This window comes from Mytilus galloprovincialis, chromosome 1 (genome assembly GCF_965363235.1).
Source record: "Mytilus galloprovincialis chromosome 1, xbMytGall1.hap1.1, whole genome shotgun sequence".
In the NCBI taxonomy this organism is placed as follows: Eukaryota; Metazoa; Mollusca; class Bivalvia; order Mytilida; family Mytilidae; genus Mytilus; species Mytilus galloprovincialis.
Window position 1 is genome coordinate 60,703,875 of NC_134838.1, and position 27,845 is coordinate 60,731,719.

Consider the following 27,845-nt stretch of genomic DNA (forward strand, 5'->3'; position numbering starts at 1 on the left):
GATATACAAAGTAACATTATACGATCTATGAAACCTCTCTTCAAGTAAATATTGTCGGGCTGCGAGCCAAGAAGTTTACAAAAATATCTGCTGCTGCTATGTAGAATGACGGAGAAGAATTCAATTATATGTTGTCTTGTGTGCTAACTAAAACTGTTATATAACTATGGCTTCAGTTGTGGAAGGAACGACAAATGAAGGAAAGAGAATTATTGTTATTGCTATGGATGGTAGTGTTCATGCAAAATATGCTTTAACGTGTAAGTATTTAGTATTATCTAATTGCTAGCTTCGTACTGTGATAGGTTATATTGTAAACAGAGCGTTCAGTACAGAGTAAAAAAAATAACTAGACATTAATTTTAACCTTTATCTCTTTAGTTTCCATTAATGCCATCCTTTTATCTATAGATGTTTCGCCAGGCTAAAGAATACTGTTATATTTATTTATTTAGTGCAATTGAACTTCCCTTCAAATATTTTTTGTCAATTTGAGTGCTACAATATTTCGGATTTCGAAAATTAAAAACATGTTAATAAGAGGGTTATGATACATTTTGAACTATGTCATTTACTATAAATTATTGTAAATCTTGCAACTCTTAACACATACAAAAGTACACTCGATTTGCCAAAATTTCCACATTGCAATTTTTACTCTAATGATTTTATTCTATTTTCCTTATTTTGATTTTCAGGGTACAAAGACAATGTCCATAAACCACATGATCACGTGGTCTTGGTGTATACAGTCGAACTAGGAACTAAGCTTGAATCAACAAAATGGGTATATCGTAAGTGATTCAAACCGCAAACAGCTTCGATTTATATCTGACTATGTGGTATTGGTTTTGCTAATTGTTGAAAGCCATACGGTGACCTGCAGTTGATAACTTCAATGTCATTTTGTTTCGGATGGACAGTTGTCTCATAGGCAACCATTCTTATTTCTTATAAATAGGCATTACATTTTCATAAGAACCGATGCAATATTTAATCGACATAAGGTACTACCTGACATGATCTTTAAGGTTCATCTGAATAATCTAATCTGGGGACAGTTTTGCATGTATGCATGACTATACATTTTTGGATCTAAAAAGGATAAGTTGTAAAAAGTGTCATGTGTTTCCGAAAAACCGAATGAGACAATTGTTCATTTGTGGCCCTTTAAGTATAGCAATTATTTGACCTCGACATATACAGTATGGCAGGCTACTGATTACATCATATTCGTTGCGTTTACTCCTTGAATTATTAATAATCTTAAAAAAAAAAAAAAAAAGTACTTAAAAGAATGACGCAACGAGAAATGCATTAATATATATATATATAAAAAAAAACCGCAACAAGCAACTAGAATTGTCATTGCAAGCAATAGCGGATGTCACCCTTCCCCCATTGTCACTAAGTGGCAGCCATTTCAAAAAATATTTACAGTGAATGCAGATAAATGCATTGGTATATCTCTTTCTGTAAATTTTGAGTACATTCAGAGCATTTAAAACTTCTTCCATTTCTGCCGTTTCCATGGCAACAGCAGCCATTTTGAAAATTTCAAAGTCAAAAGTCTCATTTTTACTTGCCAGTCAACAATAATATTAAGTTTCATCAAATTTGGAGCATTTTGAAATTTTTGACATTTTTGCAGTTTCCAAGGCAACGGTGGCCATTTTGAAAATTCCATCGTCAAAAGTCTCATCCAGACTTGCCAGTCAACAATGATTTAAAGTTTCATCAATTTTGGAGCATTTTTAAATTTTTAAAACTTTTGACATTTGTGATGGTTCCTATGGTAACAGAGACCATTCCCAAAATTTTATGACAGATGCCACATTGGTACATGGGAGGGACCATACCATCAAAGTTTCAATGGATTTGACCTTCCCTTTTAAGAAAGTAAATGCCACTTTAAGGTGTTTTAGAGCAATTTGACCATTTTTGCATTGTTTCCATGGTAACGGCAGCCATTTTGGAAATTCCAACGCCAAATTCCACATCTACCAATGTTGCTCATCGTTACTGTGAAGTTTCGTGAAATTTGGAGCATTTTGATATTTTTGAAATTTTTGGTGTACATGTAGTTTCCATGGCAACATAGTAGTTCCAATGATTGCCAAAATCATCCAAAACCAGAATATGACTGGCACCTACATTGTATTAAAATATAATGATTCTGATGTTAAGCATATCCAAATAATCCACCAAAACCAAAAAGTGGAATTTTTCACATTTGTTCCGTTTCCATGGTAACGACAGCCATTTTTTTATGTTCTTAAGACCTATTGTAACCCGAAATTTTGTGTTCCTCATTATAGTTAACTTTCATTAAGATTCAATTTGGTTTCATTGGCTCCGAGAAAACTGCCGGACAAAATAGGTGGAAGTATAATAATAATACAGAAAAAGAAACAGAGAAAAAGCAATATGTCACCCGACATTGTCGATCGGGTGACATAATAAGATAAAATGTACTGTATTAAAAAACTACAAAAACACACAGATACACGTTTACAATTTTATACTCCAGTACAGAAAATCAAACACACACAGAAAACAAACATCACAAGAACAAAGGGTTAGATATATATATATATATATATATATATATATATATATATATATATATATATATATATATATATACAGTATAATATTAAGAAAGGAAATGGGTAATGTGTCAAAGCGACAACAACCCGACCATAGAGCAGACAACAGCCGAAGGCCACCAATGGGTCTTCAATGTAGCGAGAATTCCCGCACCCGTAGGTGTCCTTCAGCTGGCCCCTAAAAATATGTATACTAGTACAATGATAATGGACGTCATACTAAACTCCGAATTACACACAAGAAACTAAAATTAAAAATCATACAAGACTAACAAAGGCCAGAGGCTCCTGACTTGGGACAGGCGCAAAATTGCGGCGGGGTTAAACATGTTTATGAGATCTCAACCCTCCCCTATACCTCTAGCCAATGTAGAAAAGTAAACGCATAACAATACGCACAAGAAAATTCAGTTCAAGAGAAGTCCGAGTCCGATGTCAAAAGATGTAACAAAAGAAAATAAATAAGATGACAATAATACATAAATAACAACAGACTACTAGCAGTTAACTGACATGCCAGCTCCAGACCTCTGACAATTAAACTGATTGAAAGATTATGTCTTCATCATATGAATATCAGGCACAATCCCTCCCGTTGGGGGTTTGGTATCATACTATCATAAAATATATGAGATTCTGAAGAACATAACCCGTGTCATGCCAATAACTGTTTTTTTTTTTTTTTTTTTTTTTTTTAAATAAATGTGTTTAGTTCCGATTCAAAGACCCTATAAGTGAATCAATATTAAAGCCAAAATATGCAATCTTTAATGACCTGACAACAGTATCGTAACTATATCCCTTCTTAATAAGTCTGTTTAAAGGTTTTGTAATCCTTTGAGGTGAATACTGACATTTTTGTGCTTTGTAAAGAATATTACCATAACAGATTGGATGTGAAATACCTGAACGTATAAGATGTCTGCATGTTGAGTTATATTTAACGTCCGACGTCTAATAGTATTTATTTCATATCGGTTGAGAATAAGATTTTCTTATTGGATAAAAAGGGGTCACATGACATTCATTAATCTTCAGTAATAAATTCCATCGGTCATTAACAGAACAAAACGGACCAGAAAACCGGTCGTTAATGAACTTTTACATGATATGGACCGGCTCAGTCATTATCACTATCTTAGTCAATACCACTGTCCTGTGGGCAGTCCATATATCACGATAATGACCAGTTTTTCAAGAACTATTATATAAATATAGAAGTAATCCAGGAAGACTTTACACATATCAATTAGAAATATAGCACACATGAAAGGTCCGCGACGTCAGTAAAGACGCATAGTTATTGATTGTACTTATGTATAGGACTTTTTCTGATATCTAATTTTGTAGAACATGTACTACTAATATGTGATATGTTTGTTTATCTTATCCAACTTTTACTATGTATTATAGATGCAGATGGTGACAGAGCGACGTCAGAACTGGCAGAGTCCATGTCAGCTGAACGTAAAATACTAAAAGATAAATTAGAAATATTTGCAAGAATGTTGCTTGATTCAAAGGTACGATGTCAATTGTTTAATATGTCAAAAAAATATATGCTTATATAAAAAGATGGTCTATGAGTACATCTACAGCTAGTTTGTTGTTGTTTGGAAAGGGTAAAAATGAAAAGTGGGAAATGGGTGATAACTCTTATAATTACTGCTCACTTCTGCGCACAAAACTTGTTGTAATATGAATGGTCTTTTAAAGTTGTTACACATTTTTGCTTAAGGTTATAAATACTAGGCAGCGTATTGAAAACTTCATAAAATTTTACAATGACTTATAAATGTTAATATCTTTAGTAATTTAGTACTTGTATATATATATATGAATACATTTGTGATTCAAAATGCGGAAGACTTAATTATTTCACTATAGATTTTTTTTAAAGTATTGCTTATTTTTTTTTTATATCTCTTCGATTTGGTAAGTAAATATTTTATCAAATGATATGACATTCCAAATATTCATGATTTATTTGTAAAACTAACTGATGAAATGGAATTCTACAGGTCAAAAAAAGTATCTACCGTTTAAATTTCTATTCAAAATATGTTTTAAAGCTATTTATGTTATCTCTTTTGTATACTGTAATAAAAAAAAATCAATTTGCATTAACCTCTCTCGTTCAATCAGATTGCAGGTGAGGTTAAAGCCGTCCATTCAAAAAATCCAGGAGAAGGAATTATACAGACAGCAAAAGATGAAGGGGCAGCCATGATTGTTACTGGATCACGTGGTTTAGGAGCTATCCGGAGGACGATACTCGGAAGTGTTAGCGACTATATTCTCCATCACTCAGTTGTCCCTGTTGCAGTTTGTCATCAGAGAGTTTAACAATTAATTGTACAAATGACTGTTATATTGCATATGCGTATGCTTCAAACCTCAATGCATGTTATATTTTGTATTATAGCAAACCCTCATAAATTTTTATTTTCAAAAATAAAAATAAAACCGTGCATCTGTTTTAACAAATAACTTTATGGGCACTATACTACTATCCAAAGAATCAGACGCAGAAAATAAAAATTATAATCCAGATGACGTTATAACAACTATGATAAAATTAAGTCATTTTGGGGCCCTTTCAGTTTAGCTTGCTGTTCGATGTGAGCCAAGAAGACTCCGTTGTTTAAGGCCGTACTTTAATCTATAAATGTTCAATTTTTATACATTGCGACTTGGATGACGAGCTGTCTCATTGACAATAAACCACAAATTCTTATTTCTATGACTAAAACGACAAGTACATATTATACATCAAACTTGTTAAAAGAAACTTCTAATAGTCTAATTGTAGTGCATGAATATGCTTGCAGGAGGACGTCGTAGTATCGTTTGTCCGAACTCCGGTTGGGTCAAAACAGTAAATGTGTGTTTGCTCCTGTTGTACTAAGCACACGGGAATCAACAATAAAAACGAAGACGTACAACTCGAAATAGGAATAGTGTGTATAGTGATGATTATAAAGAAGAGTAGATGTGGTGTAATTGCCAATGAAACAACTCTCCAAAATAGACGGGATCCCAACGATCCTTCTAACCTGGGACAGTGGTGTTTTTCTATGGTATGAAGCCCTGTTAGCTAGTCCATTTATGTTAAAAATTCGATTTGACCTACAAAATCTGGAATAATTCAGGATATCTGCAGATCAAGCAATCAATCACAACAAACAATATATCATTATTATACAATTTCAATTTAACATACACAGCCTCTCTACGAAAGGGAAATGGACCGTCCAAAGACAATTCACAACCATTCAATCGAGTTATGCTACTGAAACTCGGGTTATAATATCAATGCCTATAAAAGCTTATTCGATTATTTCTTTTAAAGCAGATTTTTACTTTACTTCCTTGTTAAACGTCTAACACTGATACCATCATTTGACTTGGAAGGCTAGCCTATACCTACTACATACGCTTACAAGTACATTAGCTGCACATGCAGGCACTTGAATTCACGGTCAGATTGGTTTTTTCCCTATATGCCTTAATATATTAAGGTATAAATGAAAACACAATTCTGAGACAAGTGCCTGTGCTTATATATCTGTGTCAGAATGATTCCACACGTCACATTGAAATACTCCAAAATGTAAGGGAGAGGTAGAGAATCTCACAAACATTATAAGACAAAAAGTTATCAATACAGACTAAAACCTCTAAAGGATAATATATAGCCCGCTATATAGTCTATTTCTAAACAAACATGTAACCTTACCGAACACCAACCAAATATCAAACTGTAGATAGCCCAGTAATTTATCAGAGAATATGTTTAGTTGTTGAAGACTGTTGCACTTTGAAGAAATTGTAATTCGTCAAATAATGACCTTTTTTTTCAAAGGGCGATAGTCTTCGAAAAGGCATTTTTTTAAGATCTGGAAAAACGCTAGTCAAATAAAGCTATGATTAAATTAACGAGATGCTTTTGAGTATCCGCCATCAAAACAAATCTTCTAGAATCAAACACAAAACACAAAAAAATAAAAATAAGATACTAGTATAACAGTAAGGTACATGTATGACTTAAAGTCAACATTCCTGGTAAGGGACAGACTCGTGAATAATATCTAGTTTTTGAGATCTCAATAGTTCTCTCATAATCTCGATTTAGGTGCATACCTGATTATTCAATAAATATCTTCACTTTACATGCAGATAACAGAAAATAGATAAGAAAAAATCATAAATCCATATAAAACGTAAGAAAGGTTGAGATAGCGCACGTTGGTATTTATTTATAAATTATATGTGTACTTCTGCGTGTATAATGTGCATGTTTTAAAGACACACATACACGAACTCTTACTAGAAAAAAAAGTCGCGTGTCAAATATAATCCGTCAATCTATGGTAAAAAAACCATTTACATCATAAACACACTTTGAAACATTAAGAATATGATAATTTAAAAGGTTAAGTAAATGAATGCTTGTCTATGTTATTTATATTTATGCTGAAAATGATATTTTATCAAAGTGAAACATATTGTTTGCACTATTTTTTTCTGGAAAAGTCACATTTGTTTGCAATACATTCCATGTAGCTCTTAAAGTTAAAGACGTGTAATGTTAGAAGCCAAGTTTTATCATCACTCATATTGATGGTTATTCAGTGTACATAAATGCAAATTGAATACCTTAGTTCTAAGCTACTGATAAAAGGGCGATAACTACGATACAAATAACCAATCGAGAATTCCTGGTAAGCGTTTATTAGAAAATGGATCATAACTAGTTTTATGTGTAAATTGAACTATCTTCATTTCTTTGCCATCTTCGATAGCCAATGGATGCGATCCATTCCCCTCTACTCTCCACTGGACCGTAAACTTTTGCTAGCAAGGATGCATCGTAATCCACCAAGGATGGAGAAGACGGTATATTGTAACCCTAAAGCAAGCGAAGATGGTGTTTTTGAGACGTTTAATTTTGTATATATGCCAGCTTCTCTTTGCTTTTTATCGAATGGGTATTCTAGTTAGTTCAACACTGGACAGCCTTACATTTTACAGTGATGCATTGCTCGATCCTTTTCTTATTGGTTTGTATTCAATGTTTGATATAGAGAAGAAAAAAAAGAGTTAACAAAATACGCCGGAAACTGATTCGGGAAAAGAATGTAGGTAAAGAGCAATAACGATTCAGAAACAAAAGCATCAAAGGGATGCATATTTGTTCACGCTTGTTCGTTTTGATCGTGTGTTCTGTTTAAACAAAAAAATCGTCAAAAATAATGTCCAAAAATATAAATAAATATTTTTTTTTATCGATCATCCTCACTATCATGGTTTCGAAATATCATTAGCTTGAATGAAAATCAAGACATTAAATTTCAGAACAATAAGTGGTGGATACAGAACTTTTTATAAGAGTACGCTGGCTGATCTAAACTAGAGGCTCTAAAGAGCCTGTGTCGCTCACCTTGGTCTATGTGAATATTAAACAATGGACACAGATGGATTCATGACAAAATTGTGTTTTGGTGATGGTGATGTGTTTGTAGATCTTACTTTACTAAACATTCTTGCTGCTTACAATTATCTCTATCTATAACAGTACTTTCTGTGGAAAATGTTATTGAAAATCTTCAAATTTTAAGAAAATTGTTAAAAATTGACTATGAAGGGCAATAACTCCTTAGGGGGTCAATTGACTATTTTGGTCATACTGACTTATTTTTAGTTCTTACTTTGCTGTACATTATTGCTGTTTACAGTTTATCTCCATCTATAATAATATTCAAAATAATAACAAAAAAACAGCAAAATTTCCTCCAAATTACCAATTCAGGGGCAGCAACCTAACAACCGATTATCCGATTCATCTGAAAATTCCAGGGCAGATAGATCGTGACCTGATCAACAATTTTACTTCCTGTCAGATTTGCTCTTAATGCTTTGGTTTTTGAGTTATAAGCCAAAAACTGCATTTTACCCCCATGTTCTATTTTTAGCCATGGCGGCCATCTTGGTTTGTTGGCCGAGTTACCGGACACATTTTTTTTAACTAGATACCCCAATGATGATTATGGCTAAGATTGGATAAATTTGGCCAAGTAGTTTCAGAGGAGAAGATTTTTCTAAAAGATAACTAAGATTTACGAAAAATGGTTAAAAATTGACTATAAAGGGCAATAACTCCTAAAGTGGTCAACTGACCATTTTGGTCATGTTGACTTATTTGTAGATCTTACTTTGCTGAACATTATTGCTGTTTAAAGTTTATCTCTATCTGTAATAATATTCAAGCTAATAACCAAAAACAGCAAAATTTCCTTAAAATTACCATTTCAGGGGCAGCAACCCAACAACGAAATGTCCGATTCATCCGAAAATTTCAGGGCAGATAGATCTTGACCTGATGAACAATAATAGCCAATATCAGATTTGCTCTAAATGCTTTGGTTTTTGAGTTATAAGCCAAAAACTGCATTTTACCCCTATGTTCTATTTTTAGCCATGGCAGCCATTTTGGTTGGTTGGCCGGGTCACCGGACATATTTTTTAAACTAGATACCCCAATGATGATTGTGGCCAAGTTTGGTTAAATTTGGCCCAGTATTTTCAGAGGAGAAGATTTTTGTAAAAGTTAACGCAGGACGACGACGGACGAGGGACGACGACGACGGACGACGACGGACGCCGGACGCCAAGTGATGAGAAAAGCTAACTTGGCTTTTCCGCCAGGTGAGCTAAAAAGGAGAAAAGGATTCAGTGATTCCGATTCCCTATATATAATCAACCAGTTTTTTTGCACAAAAGTGTAGGCTCGGCCCCCTAGCCCCTCCACATGGATCCGCCTACATGTAGTTATGATTTAACTATTGAACAACAAATTAAAGGTAACGTATGTGTTTTTTAAAAGTCAAATTTTGGAAAATGTGAAAAACACCTTTTTCAGGAAGAATGCAAATGGATAAAACTGAATTATATTCATGATCACGTCGATGTGTAGATAATTAGGGATAGGATAATTTAAGTTGTGCAGCCCCCCCCCTCTAAGTATGTTAGAGAATAATAATCACTAACGCCCCCCCCCTCTCGTTTCTCTCTCTTCATAAACTGATACGGTGGGGAAGAAAAAAAAAAAAAAAAAAAAAATATATGACAAAATTTGGAAGGTCAATTATAATAAGGCTAACATAATATATAAATATAGTATGTTAGTATGTGTCACTACGGGCTGCAGGGGAGGATCCAGCCATTTTAAAAAGGGGGTTGCCAACCCAGAGTAAAAGGGGGGGGGGTCCAACTATATGCTCCCATTCAATTGCATTGCTCGTCCAAAAAAGGGGGTCTAACCCCCGGACCCCCCCCCCCCCCCCTGGATCCGCCAATGGGCTGCATGCTCATGTAAACATAATTATATTTCAAAAAGTCGCGGGCTGATAACAATTTGTGTGCAGTCATGTGACATGAAGATATGTGTATTAACCACTTATTGACTCGGGTTCAATGTTTACAGTCAACAACTAGGTCATCGAGCCTGGAGAAATTTTGACACACATGTCATTACGTTTGTAGCTAAGTTTATCGACAAAAATGGCAGAAGAAGCAAAACCCAAAGCAAGAGTAGTGTTGATAGCGATGGATGGCAGTGATTATGCTAAATACGCATATCAATGTAAGTATATATATACGTTTCATTACATGATGTGTGATTCTGTCAAATCGCGAAAATTCGGATATGTTCTGTGTTTAAAGTTATAGTTTACCATGTTTACACACTCCGAATGAACTCGGAGAGGTATGCATGTCATCGAGAAACGTGCTTCTCTGTTTTCGTCTTCACACTAACGTTACAATAATTTTAATTACGCAGTCCATATCTATAGGCATCAAAATAAATGGTCATAGATTATACATCTATGCATTTTTCATCTTCATAAAAATAAAGTTGAAACAAATAAATGCAGATGAAAAACATACATTTATTTTTGACTCACGCTGGTCGTGGACTTTTGAAAACTATTTGTTAATTTATTCATATGGGTCATATTTAATAATTCAGTGTAGTCTGAAAGATGCCGTCATACTACAAATAATATCAAAAAGCATAAAACAGGTACAGTAATTCAATATACCATGTTGGTGGCCAGGTAAATTGTAGCGTTGACCGTTTCAAGGGGTCAACTTCGTTGATATACAGGATTATTTAAAAGTAGATTAATTATGTAAATATATATCAAGTATTCGTGTTGAATTTTACGAGGGAGACATTTACTGTCTTGAAATACACAAGTCACCAGACACTGATTGTTGTTTGATAAACGTCCAACGTCAAATATTTCATGCATACACAATCATGATACGAAATTGCATTTTATCAGACAAGTTGTATGATATAGGGGGAGGGTTGAGATCTCATAAACATGTTTAACCCCGCCGCATTTTTGTGCCTGTCCAAAGTCAGGAGCCTCTGGCCTTTTTTAGTCTTGTATTATTTTAATTTTAGTTTCTTGTGTACAATTTGGAAATTAGTATGGCGTTCATTATCACTGAACTAGTATATATTTGTTTAGGGGCCAGCTGAAGGACGCCTCCGGGTGCGGGAATTTCTCGCTACATTGAAGACCTGTTGGTGATCTTCTGCTGTTGTTTTTTCTATGGTCGGGTTGTTGTCTCTTTGACACATTCCCTATTTCCATTCTCAATTTTACTAGTAATACGAAATAAATCTGATAGGTCTGCAAAGTGGGTGGCCTCAGATGAAGGTTGTATGTAACTAGTAATAAAAAATAAATCTGATAGGTCTGCAAAGTGAGTGGCCTCAGACGATAGCCACTGCAAAATGTTGGAATCGGGGAAACATTATGTCTAGCAACAGTTCAGTGTCGGGCCCATCAAAAAGTTGAACTAGATGGGTTCATTAATATCTTTTAATAACATGCATATTTAAATATATAGACATGATAGAGTGCATTGTTTTATCCCAACACCAGACATCAAATTTAACATCTTTACTCAAATAGGAAGGGACTATGTATGTACCCACCCCACGCAGCCTAACAGATGCTCATCTTTTACAAGGTTCTACTTTTAGATTGGAGAAGTCTATGTCGGGCTATAGGTCGAGATGACCTTTTTGTTAACTTTGGAGTCCGTGAGCACCAAGTTTTAAGCATTCGTATAAATGCATTGCATTGCGACTCATGATTTATTTCCTTATTATTAACATTAAAAGTCACGTAAATGTTAATGTATTTAATGTATTTCAACTATTCATAAACACATGTGATTAAATGTTAAAAGTCAAATGAGAAAACTAGCAGCTATAGCTAAGTTGGTACTTTTCACATTTTCGTATGCTAGATTTGATTGATAGTTATGGTCAGCAAAATTTAAAGGCATAAAACTGCTATACTTTCACATACTTTTTCATACTTTAAAAAAATATATATATAGTTATGCACGCCGGACTGAGGTTACAGCAGACATTATTTTACTGATATAGGCAACTTCTGCGCACTTCATATAAATTATCCACTATAAATTACGTATATATTTATGTATATTTGTTATTCAAGTACATGCACTGAATTAATTTGAAAGGAAATCATATCGAGTCGTAATAATAATCTAATCAAGGTCATCCTATATAACATGTCTATCAGATATGAATATTCGATTGGGGAAGAATTTCATATCAATTCCGTTTCCAATGATATTATCACCAATATCATCATAATTTGATTCTTAAAAGGACCAAATTTTACAAATTTTCAAATTATGGGTATTTAGACGTTTTTTTACGAAATAAGAATGTCATCATTTTTTTTATTGCGCGGACAAGAGTGAAAACAAAACATTTAGACTTAGCTCTATTTATACCTTTATCGATAACGACAAACATAGTATTTTTAGCTAGCCAAGGGTTACAGTTTATTCAGCCCCTTTTTCACCAATTTCATTGCTCAACAATTTCGTGTCAGGTGTATAGTATTTTAAAAGCCATGTGCGAAAATTCACCGCGTTATTCTCATGAAGTTCAAAGCTGGGATTTCTGAATTTTCAAATCAAGCTTATAAGTTTATGTCCATTTGAGCGTGCATTGCCATACCCGTATAAAACATTTCACATCCCTTGCTCGTCAACTTCCAGTTTAAAGATTAATCATTAATGTATAATGGGTGATACCTCACAGTTCAATTTGTTTCGGAAATGTTTCTGTCAAACGATGTGTATGGTTTCTCAGTGGACCGCAAAGACCAAAAAAATAAAAATTGCGCCATGTTGAATGATTATTTTGCTTACAATTGTGCGATTCTAAGATGCTTGCACGTCTAGACTGTATGATATGTAAAGTTGATTTGAAGAAGACTTAATGCAGCATGCTGTATAGATATATAAGAAGGTGTGGTATGAGTGTCAATGAGAGAACTCTCGATCCTAGACACAATTTGTAAAAAGTAAACCAATATAGGACAGAGTACGGCCATCAACACAAAGCCTAGGCTTGCACATGATACATCGAACAGCAAGCTATAAAGTGCCCCAAGATTACTAGTGTAAAACCATTCAAACGGGAAACCAACGGTCTAGTCTATATATAATGAATATAAACGAGAAATGAGAAACACTTATGAACCACATCAACATACGACAACCACTGAAAAACAGGTTCCTGGCAATATGCACGTTGAATATAGCTGGATCTTTCATTAAGCATGTCATTCCATGTTTATTCTGTTGAGACATATATTATAAGGTTTATGCATAGGCATGGAGGACGGTTTTTGGGCACACAAGTTAGTGCGTGGTCAGGTTATCATATCATTACCATGCATGTTTTTCGTTGTTATACGTCTTTCATTATGTTTGCCTGTCGAGGAGGCATGTCTTGCATGGTGTTCGCATTTTCTGTTCGATGGTCCAACATCTAATTTCTTTCATCCCTTTTATAGCATCATTTTGTGTTTGTTTCCACTGTTATAAAAAAAATTATCAGAATTGCTACAAATGCGCACCATATTTCTGAAGAAATGTGTGCCACTAGACGTTATAAAGTAACCAAATTATGCCATCATTAATGTTAGTTATATCAGTGAGGTACTCAAAACAAGGTCAAAAATATTACTAAGCAATAAGTGCAAACATATTGTCATTATTTAAAACTGTTTACTAATCACTGTTTTCCTCGCATTTCTGTTTGATCTATTACAGTAAATATAAATAGTGCAATATGTACGTTTGTCAGAAGTCAAAGTTCATGGCAAGATGATAGTTTTTATCTTGTACGCAGTGAGATTCAAATCCCAAGTATATGTGTGTTATCACCATAATCACACCTTAAAAATCTGCATTTGTAATAAAAACTAAACTTGTCGATAATCTTAAATGATCATAGTGCCCTTTACATGATTTTTTTGCAACAATTTCACTCTGACAAGGTTGGCAAAAAAGTGGGTCAATAATAGTATTGTACGGAAGCGTATTAGCGCCACACATTTTTTTTTTTAAATTTTTCTTATTATGTTTGCGTTACAACGCAAACCTTTGCGTTATAACGCAAACCTTTGCGATATAACGCAAACCTTTACGTTAGTTAAAACGCAAACCTTTGCGATATAACGCAAACCTTTGCGTTATATAACGCAAACATTTGCGTTATAACGTAAACATTTTGCGTTATAACGCAAACATCTTTATTTCAATTATTCATTAAGTGTTGTATATATGTCCGTCTGTCATTCATTTCGGATGTGATTTACTAGTAGATAAAAAAAAAAGAAACATACATACAAGGCCAAATCATTATAATAAATATGCATAGGAATAATGGAATAATTGAAGTGCAATTATACATAAATTCAGACTGATTTGTGCATCAGAAAAGTATATAATTTAACAAGAAAATAGATATAGTATATAGTCATATTAAAATTGAAAGAACAAAAATAATGTCATACAATTGTGAAACCTCCAAGTCAAATAGACAAAATGATCTTTCTGCTTTAAAATGAATTATTAATAAGGAAACATTTTTTTTAAATCTCAGAATATGATCAAGATTCTTTGATAGAAAGTCATTGAATTTTCATTTCAATATAATGAAGTATTTTTAAGATACGTAGGTAGCAATTTGAATAGAGAGAACATAATTTTATTAATAAAACATCTTCATTCTATACATTTATTGCCAAAGGGTAGCTTGTTTGAATGTAACCTACTTTACACAGTTCTCAAACGAGAGCTTACTTTGGAAGTATATTTATATTCGGTTATAGCTATATTAGCAGGGTTGATTTTTTTCTTAGGTATAACCTCAATTTACTCAATTTTCTTTGTAATATATATACTAGTAGTAACTTGGATATCGTTTTTGGGGATTTTTATAGTTTGTTGTTTAGTGTGAGCCAATGCTCCGTGTTGAAGACCGTAATTCGGCCTATGATGGTTTACTTTTACGAATAGTGACTTAGATGGAGAGTTTTCTTATTGGCACTCATACCACATCTTCTTATATTATTCTGCTCATTATTAGTCATTGATATGATCTAATTATTCAAGCAGTTTACTTTGCAATTACTACAAAGGTGATACATTTTATTATATCCAGCCTCCTCCATTAATAACTACTGTTTCCTTTGAATCTTAAATAAGAAATAAGATAAAACAAATGTTTGCGTTATAACGCTATAACGCAAACCTGGCAAATGTTTGCGTTATAACGCAAAGGCCCGGTTTGCGTTTAACGCAAAGGTTTGCGTTTTAACGCAAAGGTTTGCGTTATATCGCAAAGGTTTGCGTTACAACGCAAAGGTTTGCGTTATAACGCAAACATAGGAAGAAAAATAAAAAAAAAATGTGTGGCGCTAATACGCTTCCGTAGTATTGACCATGCCAGTGGTAAATACCGGGAAATACTGGCAACTGATATCGGGAAATACTGATCGATTGAAATTTGCGTGGTCATTACTCTAAAAAACACTCTCTACATAGTCAATAACTATTCATAATTAACTATGAAATATAGAAAGTGTTCAAATTAGTGTTAAAGCCTTCATTTCTATTTCTACTATTACATGTAAATTCTTTATATACATGCAGTGATCGACATTAATTAATGAGTACATAAAACTATAGTGTAAGATAAAAACTGTTTTGTCCCTGCAAAAAAACTTTCCATTTCCAGCATGCAGAAGGTTTTTTTTCTCACAGTTAATAAACAGGAAATATTTTATTGTTTAAAGGAGTCTTCAAATAACACTTTTATTACTTTTCAACCATGTTTTGTCAACATTTATTGGGGGCTAATCATACATTTTGAATTAAAAATATATGAATATCATAATTCATTATGACTAAATCAGTAGGAATAAGTGTTATAAATGAATATAACATATCAAATTCATTAATTCATATAAACTGACACATACATAAAGATTAAAGTTTAAATATATTTTAACCTTGATTTCACTGCCTATTATTCACATGATTTAATTACACGTACAAGCCTCTATCCCTTTTCTCCATTTGGATCTCCCCCTAGTATAAGGATAAGGATAAGGATGTGTTTTGCCTCGGACTATGCCTGGTTGAATAACAAGTTCCAAATCAGACTTACATGTATGATATCAAAGGGCGGATCCGGAATATTTATAAAGGGAAGAACCAACAAAACGTAACAGATTCTGTCGAGCGGAGCATGCGAAAAACAATTTGGATTATTAAATGCTATAAAAACATAAATATTGTAAAAACATTATACTTTTTGTTTGCGATCAAAAAAGGGGCGAACTCCCACTACGCCTTATTATGGAATAGCATACAATGCAGTCTAATTAACATAAACTTATAAGCAATCATCATGCATTCTTTATCTTTTAATCATCTATATTTTTTCTTTCTTTCCTTTCTTCATCTATATTTTTCTTTCTTTCCTTTCTTCATCTTTCACTCTACAAGACTCTCGTTTCAGGGTACTTGGATCACATTCACAAGGACGATGATAACATAACAATGTTATATTCTGCAGAGTTTACACATAGCGCCCAGGTTACATCTTGGATGTATGGTATGTAATGGATGCACTATCTTATAATGTTACTTACTAATATGTAAATTGTATGTCGTTTTATTTTCAGGGTATTTAGACCAAATACACAAAGACGATGATAATGTTGTCATGGTAAACTCGGTAGAATTCCATGACGTATTACATAGTTCTCAATGGTATTACGGTATGTTCCGAACGCTTTTCATGGAGTGTCCAAGCTGATTAGAATAAAGATCGTGTTTACAATCTTTGCTTACAATAATCTGTCTGAACACGCTTTGTACTACTTTCTATTTTCAAAACATTTCGGGATCATCTGGTTTTGTCGGATTATTACGCACCATCACAAATTTGAAGGCTGAAATTTCATTGGCTGCTGTAATGATTAAAAGAATTGAAAGTAAAATGAAGGGTTGTAAGATCTTTGTAAGTAAAGCTCGGACATGTGATCTACATTTTAATCAGATTGTGGAGTGTGCTTCTGCATATTAATTTCATTTGCTTTATGCTTAAATGTAGCTTTTTAATATTTTATTTCACTTTTTTTTTCCTATAGTATATTGTAATGACTTCACTTTGCATCAATCGACGAATTTTAATGTGTGTTGTCAGTATACTTAAAAAAAATAGGGGTGACCTACACATGCTACACTTTATAACATAGTTTCACATAATATCCAAGGTGATAAGTAAAATTCTTTCAATACATAAATTAACGTATTGTTATGACTAAAAATGGGGACAAATGTCTGGTAGGTAAGCATACACCTACAAAAACTATCAAAAGCCACAAAAACGTAATCGGAGAATAATAATATTGAAAAACCCTTATTTGTTAACTAAATTATTCTTTATAGCAAAATTTAATCTGAAAAATAAACTTAAAGGACAGCTTATTAAAAGAATTAAAATCTAAACCCAAAAGTTCATACCTAAATATTTGGTTAGTGTCCATAACTAGAAGCTGAAATTTGAAGATAGAAATATGCCCAAACGACAGGTTATGTAAATTTTGTATATGGCTAGATGATGAATACCATTTTGTATCTGATGATGTGTTCATAAAAAATTATACATAATCAAGTCAAATGTCATTTTTAGGTGAAGATTACACGAAATGCAATCAAAACCTTATGGGACTGACTTGATATCTAAATGTTCCAAGGTTTATCACGTCTACCTTTTTTGATACACAAAATATAGTGCATTGATCATAACATTCTTGTCAAGAAAATTATATAACTTTTTGCAAGGTGCAGGAATCTAATATCTGTCTATAAAATAGAATGATGTCATTGTTAAAATAAATTAAATCTTTGAAAAATTTGGAGTTATCTTCCTTTGTCCAGAATAGCTGTCAAATCAACTACAACCAATGCAATAATTAATTTTACTTCTCACTGATAAATTAAAGCAAATGCTTTACCGTTCAGTGCTTTCAAGCACTTTGATTAAAGAGATGGATCAATGTATTCATTTTTAAGCTAATGATAAATAAAAATCGATGAAACCAAGGAAGTTGAACATTTTGTCTTCAATACAACTATGTTATGTTATTTATATGTTCATTCTTGTAATCTCTGGCTGTTGTGCTATATATGTGCTACTGAGCAGTTCTTTTTTTTTTGCTTGACCTGTATGGCGATAATTTGAAAACAATTTTTTTTTTTTTTTTTTTTTTATAAATATCGACAATTGATTTCTTCAAACTTCTTTTCTTTTACTTGAGATAAAAGCTTACACCACAATCACTCTCGAGCAATCACTGCACATTAATGTATTATATGGAAAGCCAATGCTGCGTAAATATTACGTTCATTTTCATTAATTTATAGCATGTGCTTTTCATACCACTTTAGTTTATAATGTGATGTTTCAATTGCATGTATATCGTGAAATATACATTAAATATTCAAGTTTGACAGCCACTTAAGTCTTGTTTAAATATTTGTGGCCTTCGTATTAAACAGTGTATTATTTTCCTGTTGCAAAACATTTTTGAATAACACCTTCAAACCTTATACGTTTAAAAATTCTTATGAAAGTTAATATCATGAAATGTGAATAAGTTCGTATAGAGAGTCAAAACGTCTTTATGTACATATAATATATTCGATTTTCTATAGTATTCATTTGAACAAATTTTACGATTTAAGATGTAAAAAACGTAACTACTTGGTACTGAACCTACAAGTTACAGGTCAGTTTAAGAAATATGACAATTCGGCAAATTAGGTCGACTAGGATAAAAGACAAACATTGCGACTGACACCAGAAAAGAGAAGTACGTGGCATAATAATAGGCGGAAACATCTTACCATGCAACAGACCATTGTACTGATCCTTCGAGTAGTTGTTGTAAAGTTTGGTTAACGTGCAGAAAGCGTTGCTACACGCATCTGTCTACACGAAGCCCTGCATGTTACTTTACTAATCATCCGTGTAAAAGATGACCTAATTTAGAAGATACTTCTGGGCAAGAAAAGTATAAGGACAGCCAGTATATGTCTACCCTTCCATTGAACCTTCCACTATGTTCAACTTTGCAGTGTGCCCTTCATGTGATCGAAAGGAATTTGGTTTATTTTGTGTTCTCACCTCGAGTTCGGGATTTCATGGGTTTTAACCGGTTGTTGTCAAACCAAAGACTTTCAGATTTATATTACCTGCTTTTCCGCTATTGAAACACGCGGCAGTAAGAAGTTTTACATCCCAGCTCCTTTGTTCTAACTGGGGTGATCTGAGCCGGATCACCCCTACCAGATCACCCCAGTTTAAGTTTCTTTGTTATGCATGCTTTCCTTTGTTCTGTAACATTTTGGCGGGAATGACAAATCCAGTATAAAACTTATAATTAATTATACGGAGAAGACTATCTATCAAAATTCACGTAGAAAAAATCCAGTGTATATGCTGGGGTTCGAACTCAAGACCTTTAGCATATCAAGCCACGACACATACCACTACACCAGGACTACTGGATACGAACTATCAGAAATTTAACATACTTAAAGGAAGCAAGATATTTTTATAACTGGGGCTAGTTGGTAGACCTTTACTCAGTGGGGTTTAAACCCTTTTCGTTAAAAAAATGAGTTGTCAGACTGATTGTTCAATTTGATTTTACACTTTTTTAAAGTTGGGCAAGTCGGTTACAAGAGTGGGGCGATTTTTTCATAAAGTGGCGATATAGTGTGGGCCGATTGGCCAGTGGGACGAGTTGACATTATTTGATATCTACTCATCGTGTTTGGGGGTCATAAAGGGTATACATCATATAGTAATATATAAAGTATATTATAATGGTTGTGTGGCGTTCTAAACTAGATTTTATGAATTGTAAATGGTTTTTCGTCTATTTTTAATCAGCTGGGATGTAAAATAGTTATCCCATTCGGACTTGGTATGTCAGTGTAAGATCACCCTCTGGCCTCCGGCCATCGGGATGATCTTACACTGACACACCGCGTCCTTATGGGATAACTATTAAAGAACATGCAACCAGTGGTCGGCTCAGATTCTGAATAATATTTCCGAGTAGGGTAAAGTGCCTTCCTGTTGAAGGGTACCTTGTAAACTAGCTAGTTTTAAAAAGTCCTTCCTAATTGGTCTTTTTGTTTTAAAATATGCATTTTACTATAACAGGTTCTCGTCCTGAATATGCATTTAATTTGCCACTGGACGTTAACATGGTTAATCGGTGTTCGATCATCACACCAATAAAAGTTATACAGGTACATGTACATGGAAAATTTTATTTGTTTATAATCTACCTGTTGTTTATTTTGTAATAAGGTGTAGTAAAATTATGAACTTTACAGGCAAATCCATGTATCAAATAGAGGACACAGTTAATATTTGTGCAATACATGTACACAGGCACTTGTCTCTGAAATAAATACCTATCATACCTATTTACATAACATCAGGTATGTGTATAGGTAAAAAAAATCATCGACACGTGCCTGTGGTGTAATATCATAGTTTACGATATAAATTGGTGTTTATGTCGTTAATGTTTGTATTTTTATTAAAAGTTTTAACACTATTTGTGTATTTTTTTCTAGACATATATTTCGTAAGTTTTTTTTTCTGTTGTATATATAAATACGAACTAAAGAGTATCATAAAACAACCCAAAATGACATGCCACATAAATAACAAAGAATTTAATAAGATTAGTGTATATTAAAATGCATATATATTTGTTTAAGATATTATCAATTTTAAAAACTTTTACTTTGATCGTATTATATAAGTATAGGCAGGAACATATGTTAGATATACTGTTCCAAGGTATAGGAAATAAGTTAGTATTTCAACCTAGACTAGCATACTCCAGATTGAGTTATCCCTCTTATATTGTGAGTTTATTTTGTATTTCATTCCAGCACCATATGCCTTCGACAGGGACACACTTGCTAACTTATTAGATCAAGAAGCTCAAACTTTAAGGCATAAATTAGAGGAATATGCTCAGATGATGAGAGAAACAAAGGTATTTATACTAGCCTTTATAGGAATAAGTAAGTTTGAATTCTTCAAAGTTGTTGTACAGATGCAGACTTAATTTTCGGCTCTCCCTTGACACCACTTGCGAGTATGGTGTTGAAAAACGATGAGAGTCCGCCGGAAGGGGACAATAAATGGATGGCCCGTGTTAAGAGAGAGAGACGATATCTCTTGCACGTTAAAGATATTCTCGTAGATTTCGCACCCGCATAGAAGAAAGCGGTTAATAACTTGTTTCCCAAACCACTATAAATAAATATGTCTAAATTAAAGATGCCAGAGCGCTGTGAAAACTATTTTCATTTTGGCGAAAACAAGTTTTGAAGTACTTTTTACAACTATAGATTTATTTTACGATAACTATTTGTCAGTGACCACTCATCTACCCCGAGTTTAGTTTTAACTGGATAATGCAAAATCTTATTCTGAATATACTGTATGAGTTTTGATCATTGTTGAAGGCCATACGGTGACTGATAAAGGTTGACGTTAAGCTTCTGAAATCCACGTTATTTGAATTCTGATTGGTGGTTGTTTGAATGACAACCAAACCACGCCTCCTTATTGATATTTTGTTATATAAAATAGAAATCTTGCATATCTACTCGTTCTACATTTCAGGTGCATGGTACGGTCAAAAGCATCCATGCCGAGAGACCAGGAGAAGGCATTGTGAAAGCAGCGGAGGAGGCCCATGCTGATCTCGTCATTGTTGGAAGTAGAGGTCATGGCAAAGTCAGAAGAACCTTACTAGGAAGCGTTAGTGACTATGTATTACACCATTCGCACGTGCCAGTTATCGTCTGCCGTCATAAAGATGATCACCATCACCACGGACACCATGATAAAGAACACACTGAAGAACACAAACACTAACATGGAATATTTTAGTATTATACGAATTTACCTCTGTAGGGGTTGTGGGAAATGGCTCAGTATTTGATATATTCAGTAATGCGTTTTATTACTTAACGCGAAACCATTATAGTGACAAAACGTTTTTTTTGTAATTCCTTGATTTTTTTTCTATTTTCTTATGTAAATGCAATATGTATCCGCATGAAAGCATTTTTATTTATTTATGTCAAGCATTGAAATTCTTAAAAAAAAGAAAACTTAATAATAAAAAAATTATAATGGTCTAATTGGATGCATCACCGTGCTATGTTCATTTCTTCATTTATTTTCATATGTTACTAAAGGTCAAATATTTGGACAATATACCATGCATCTTCCTCGTCTCCTCAGACAATACGAAATTGGCCATGTTAACTATTTCAGAACACATAGTTACATTTTCAGTATACATGCTCAACTATAGATGCAAGGTTCGTAATAGGTTCTGTGTCTTAGAACTCGAATACTGCTGTTTTACATTTAAGAAAAAAAATGCATACTTAACAATTTGACTGTGCCTTATTTTTAGTTTAACTCTATAAAACGTCTTTGAATTAACCGAAGGTTCAATAACGTCAAACACACTTAAATGACCCCTTTCAGAGCAAAAATATTTTATCCTTAGTTAAGTATTTTTTTAATAGTTGGAACATTTGTTGATGGCATATTTGTTTAATAATTGGAACATTTTTATGGCAACGAATCATGTATACTTTATAAATCAGATATATCAGTTTTACTGCTTTTGATGCTATAGAAAATTTGTATGTAAAACAAAATATATTTTGTGTGTATATATTTATACTAGATATGTACTTATGACCAAATATATAATTGCAATGTAAGCTGTTTTTGACTTTCATAATTGCACTAATATCGTGTGCGACTCCTGGAAAAGGGTCCCGTTTGGTTGATGCTGTACAGGATGAATAATCCCGGACGAAATGGTGACGTTTAACACGGTGTCGTGTGTAGTAGTCAAAATGCCTCGCCTTGTATGTGTATGTAACACCTTTGCAACAACGGTCTGTATGATTGTTGGTGGTCTATATTATACATCAATAGTTACATTAGATGTAAGTTTCACTATAATACGTTATTCTTATTGGCTAACTACACATCACGTGTTATTCCTTAAGCAATTTCATTACTAAAAAAGTACTCAATAAAACTTTTCATTCATGATAACACGAGGTCCCACAATAAAGTGCAGAAGTAAATTAAATAAAAAAATTGATAAAATTCGTGTTTTCATGATCCTAGCTAATAAATGTAATTATAAGTATTGAATGCTTCTTTTTGTAACTTCATAGGGTTGTAAAAGCGTTGACCTTGCGCACATTTTTAGAATGAAGCGCTTCCGCGCTTAATACAAAATGTACTTCGGTCAACGCTTTTACACCCCTATGAAGTTACAAAAAGAAGCATTCAATTCTTAATTTAACCTAGGCTAATGTTCGCCCCTTCATGCTGGTCAAATTTAATACTCTGTTGAAACTGATAACTGGTATTTTGTAAATTGTTATCATCTCAGTTCAATTATGACATGTTTGCTATTGAACGTTGGTCATTGATAAGAAACAACAGTAAATCCATTTAATACACATTATTTGAAATCTTTACTGGAAAATACTTAAGGTTTGTTATGAAATACTTGAGTTTCTACAATCTCAATACTTGAAGCCTTCTAATTTGTTACGTTCGGTTATTTTTCATTGGTTTCAATCACGGCGCTTAGTGCCCCCGGTTTGAAGATTTGTTTCTGTATTCACATTTCTTCTTCTGTTTATAACCAGTGTGAGTTTTCATGTGTTTCAGTGGCCTCGGTGTATAAGGGTCATATTATATGTACATGTAGTAGAAATACTGATACGTACATGTATCACTACGTAGTCTGTCAAAATTGAGGTTGAATCCGAATCTCGCACGGGGTAGATCGACCCCAAATCTTGACTACTGTCTAGGATTATCCGTTTTCTTACCAAAGGTTGTGTTGGTTCTCTCATGGCACTCTGGCCTTTTCCACCCGTATATAAATTCCTCAACGAAATATAGCACATAGCACTATGCTGGTTGCGATAAACATCAATCAATCAATCAAAAAGAAGATAACAAAATTACCGAACTCTGAGAAAAAGTTAAAACGGAAATTCCTATGTCATATGGCAACAGCACTAACACATCAAAGAAATGGAAAACATCTGTCATATTCCTTACTTGGTATTTGCATTTTCTTTTATAGAAAATGGTGGTGAATGTAACCTGGTTTACCTCTTACTAGTATGACAGTCGCATCGAATGACATCATATTGACAACATTGTGAGAGCCAAAAGATACAAACCCAAGGCATAACAGATAAAAATGTCAAAAATTGTGGTACAGTAGTCAACATAATGTGATATATATAAACGTCATCACTATGAAAACAAAGAAATATTCCGGCAAAATGGAAAAACAAAATTGACATAAAGACACTTGGAGACAAAATATAAAAAAGAAGATGTGGTATGATTGCCAATGAGACAACTGTCCACAGAAGACCAAAATGACAGAGACATTAACAACTATAGGTCACCGTACGGCCTTCAACAATGAGCAAAGCCCATACCGCATAGTCAGCTATAAAAGGCCCCGATAAGACAATGCAAAACAATTCAAACGAGAAAACTAACGGCCTTATTTATATAAAAAAAACCAAAGTACATTTATAAGCACAATGACACAATGACGAGTTGTATAAATACCGAGCAACAACAAAGTTGTATAACCACAAAAAGGACTAAACAGTAAAGGATGAAAGTCTGAATTAAAAAGAACACTATTACACATAATAAGCGTTACTTAGATAAACAACATCAGTACATACAATCTATATCCCAAGACCATCGTGTATTATTTATGAAGTTAATACGGAATACTTTATTTATCGATAGAGTTCTTGAATCTGGTTTCCAATGAACGGTTTATTAAGAAAAAGGACAATTGTTTTAGAGCAATTAAAAAATTCTTAAGTCAAACAGTTCATGCTACCACTCCAAATATAAAACAAATACTACATGAAATGAATATATATTTCAACACCTATCAACCTAATCCGAGCCTGATAAATTAAAACTTTTAAAAACCCTTTCTGATACATGTTTAAACCAACTGTTTGGAACTATAGGTTTAAACTTCAATGTATGGAACTGGTCTGAAACGTCAATGTATGGAACTGATCTGAAACGTCAATGTATGGAACTAGTCTGAAACCTAAATGTACGAAACTGCGCTGAACCCTAAATATATGAAACTGGGTTGAAACCTTAATGTATGGAACCTTTTTTAAAAGTAGTGTATGAATCAAATTTAAACTACTTTAACTTTCGTATGAAACTTTGTTAAACAAACATGACTATAACTGTCGGAACAACAGGGTGGCACTAAGGCGTGGTATGTCAGCAAACACTCACTGCAATAGTGAGAGATGCGAGACGCAAAACCTTAGCACCAGCAATGTTTGGACAATCTGTGACCAACAAATTGTCTCAGCCTTTCTATATACTGTCAACAGGTTCCAAGCACTTCACTTCACTTGAACTAAACCTTTTGCCTGCTGTAAAAGAGGGACGAAAGGTACCAGAGGGACAGTCAAACTCATAAATCAAAAATAAACTGACAACGCCTGGATAAAAATAAAAGAAGACAAACAGACAAATAATAGAACACATGACACAACATAGAAAGCAACACGAACCCCACCAAAAAATAGGGGTGATCTCAGGTGCTCTGGAAGGGTAAGCAGATCCTGCTCCACATGTGGCACCCGTCATGTTGCTTATGTTATAACAAATATATATCCGGTAAATAGTCTAATTCGGTAGTCACATTCATGAAAGGGAAGGGGATTGTAGTCACGACGTAAGGAACATATCCGATATCATTTGTAAAACGGTTATTCAATAACGGTCAACCAACTCGTGATGGCGTCCGTAAAATTTACGAAGGGATGATTATAACTTCCCCATTTGGAACTCTTGGTTTAATAGTTTCCTTGTGAGCAGCGACCCTCTATCAAGAAAATCATGATAGGAAATGCAAACACGGGAATATCGTATCAATTGGGAGATATTTACCCCGTATGCAGGTGCTGTTGGAATGTTGCTACATAGAAATGGAAAGTTCACAATTTGAAAGCTGAAATCATCTCTTTTGTCGTAAGTTTTGTTTTCAACCGACCCTCATTGTCAATTTATAGATGCAAGTCAAGATATGAGGCCGACTTAACTGTATCTGTTGTATCCTTTATCTCTAGTTCGAGTGGATAGATGCGTTCAACAAAGTCACCAAATTTTGAATTATTTAGTGAAAGAACGTCATCTTTATAGCGGAAAGTACAGTTAAAGGATATTTCTTCCTAAGAAGTTCCTGTATGAAGTCAGCCTCATAATAATAAAGAAAACTACTTCCTTCACATGTATGCTGTGTATGGTACAAATGACAACTTGAACTGAATAGCTACCCACTATTTATACTGAGAGCGCGGACCTCGAAGAGCGCACCCAAGAAACAACTGTACATGTAAATATCTTGGCATAGTCATCCAAAATACTGGAAACTTTAATGAAGCCAGGAAACAATTATTCCAAAAAGGTCAAAAGGCCAGTTTTAAACTTTATAAAGATTTGAAATCATCTAATCCTCCTATTAAAACTCTTTTGCATTTATTTGATCACTGTATACAGCCAATTGTAACTTATGGTTGTGAAAATTGGGGTGTTATTAACATTACTTCTAAAAGGAAAAATTTGTCCCTTTATGACATATTTAAAGATTGGGAGTTTGAGAAGCTAAATTTAAAATTTTGTAAGTATATTATTGGTGTTACAAAGATGTGCACAAATGTAGCAGTCCTGTCTGAATTGGGTAGATATCCTCTTTATATAAATTTGCTAACACATATGTTTATGTATTGGCATAGACTAGAGAATTCTCCATCTGATTTATTGAAAAATGCTTATGCTGAGTTAAAAATGATAGAAAGTAAAGGTCAAACCAGTTCCAATAATTCATGGCTCTCTAATATCATTTTCTACAGTGAAAAATTGGGTATTGACCTAAATATATGTAAAAATCTAGGAAAAAATAAATTTAAAAACTTATTGAAAAAACAGCTCAAATTAAATTTTCAAAATGATTGGGAGAAAATGCGAGATTTTTATTTACAGAATCAAGGCAAATTGGACACTTATTTTTCATTCAAAAAGTCATTTGACTATGAAAATTATTTAGATTTAAAGCACCCACAAAAACATTTGTTAACAAAATACAGACTTAGCAATCACTGTTTAAGAATAGAAACTGGCAGACATGAACGAATTACCAATGTATGTGGTAAATATGAAATATTACCTCGACATGAGAGGATATGTTTATATTGTAGGGCCTAATACAAATTGTATTGAAAATGAAATGCACTTTCTTCTGGAATGCCCTATTTACAATAACCTCAGAAGAGATATCACTGATTATATAAAAAAAATACCCCAGTTTAGATAGTTTAAATATAAATGACCTTTTTTCATGGATCATGATTAATGAAGATAACAGATTTTTATCTATTTTATGTGCATACCTCGATAAAGGCCTGCAACTAAGAAAAATTAATCAGAAAATTAGTTAGATACTCTAAAATATATCAAAATTATCTCCCCTTGACCACTGATCCTTTCTTCATGCATTTGACTTTCAATTATTATTTTATGTTTCTTTAATCACTCTGTAATGTTTATGTCATGTTGTAATTAATGTTATGCTCTTAATGGGC

The 27,845-nt window shown here is 33.4% G+C and overlaps 2 protein-coding genes across 4 annotated transcripts; both read left to right on the forward strand.

The window, feature by feature from the left end:
- The first annotated feature begins 60 nt into the window (after nt 1–60).
- LOC143080424 (uncharacterized) lies at nt 61–5,080 on the forward strand. Its single transcript, XM_076256271.1, has 4 exons — nt 61–260; nt 699–794; nt 4,023–4,132; nt 4,755–5,080. The coding sequence occupies exons 1-4, from the start codon at nt 167–169 to the stop codon at nt 4,953–4,955; spliced, it is 501 nt and encodes a 166-aa protein (XP_076112386.1). The 5' UTR covers nt 61–166; the 3' UTR covers nt 4,956–5,080.
- Nucleotides 5,081–10,065: 4,985 nt separating this feature from the next.
- Nucleotides 10,066–22,883, forward strand: LOC143080435 (universal stress protein in QAH/OAS sulfhydrylase 3'region-like). Of its 3 annotated transcripts, none has more exons than XM_076256283.1 (4): nt 10,066–10,254; nt 16,718–16,813; nt 21,021–21,127; nt 21,763–22,883. In XM_076256283.1, exons 1-4 carry the CDS (start codon nt 10,173–10,175, stop codon nt 22,015–22,017), a joined length of 540 nt encoding a protein of 179 aa, XP_076112398.1. In that variant the 5' UTR covers nt 10,066–10,172; the 3' UTR covers nt 22,018–22,883. The 3 variants fall into 3 exon arrangements, with proteins under 3 accessions (XP_076112398.1, XP_076112405.1, XP_076112414.1); XM_076256290.1 differs by lacking the exon at nt 16,718–16,813 and adding an exon at nt 16,552–16,647 and having other exon boundaries at nt 10,068–10,254; XM_076256299.1 differs by lacking the exon at nt 16,718–16,813 and having other exon boundaries at nt 10,068–10,254.
- Nucleotides 22,884–27,845: the final 4,962 nt, after the last annotated feature.

Bases quoted from the DNA above. Each gene is read 5' to 3' on its own strand.
- LOC143080424 (XM_076256271.1), top strand. From the start codon at position 167: ATGGCTTCAGTTGTGGAAGGAACGACAAATGAAGGAAAGAGAATTATT. The intron at 261-698 runs GTAAGTATTTAG...TTTGATTTTCAG, and splicing joins TGCAAAATATGCTTTAACGT to GGTACAAAGACAATGTCCAT. The intron at 4,133-4,754 runs GTACGATGTCAA...TCGTTCAATCAG, and splicing joins GAATGTTGCTTGATTCAAAG to ATTGCAGGTGAGGTTAAAGC.
- LOC143080435 (XM_076256283.1), top strand. From the start codon at position 10,173: ATGGCAGAAGAAGCAAAACCCAAAGCAAGAGTAGTGTTGATAGCGATG. The intron at 10,255-16,717 runs GTAAGTATATAT...TTTTATTTTCAG, and splicing joins TGCTAAATACGCATATCAAT to GGTATTTAGACCAAATACAC. The intron at 16,814-21,020 runs GTATGTTCCGAA...ATTTCATTCCAG, and splicing joins TAGTTCTCAATGGTATTACG to CACCATATGCCTTCGACAGG.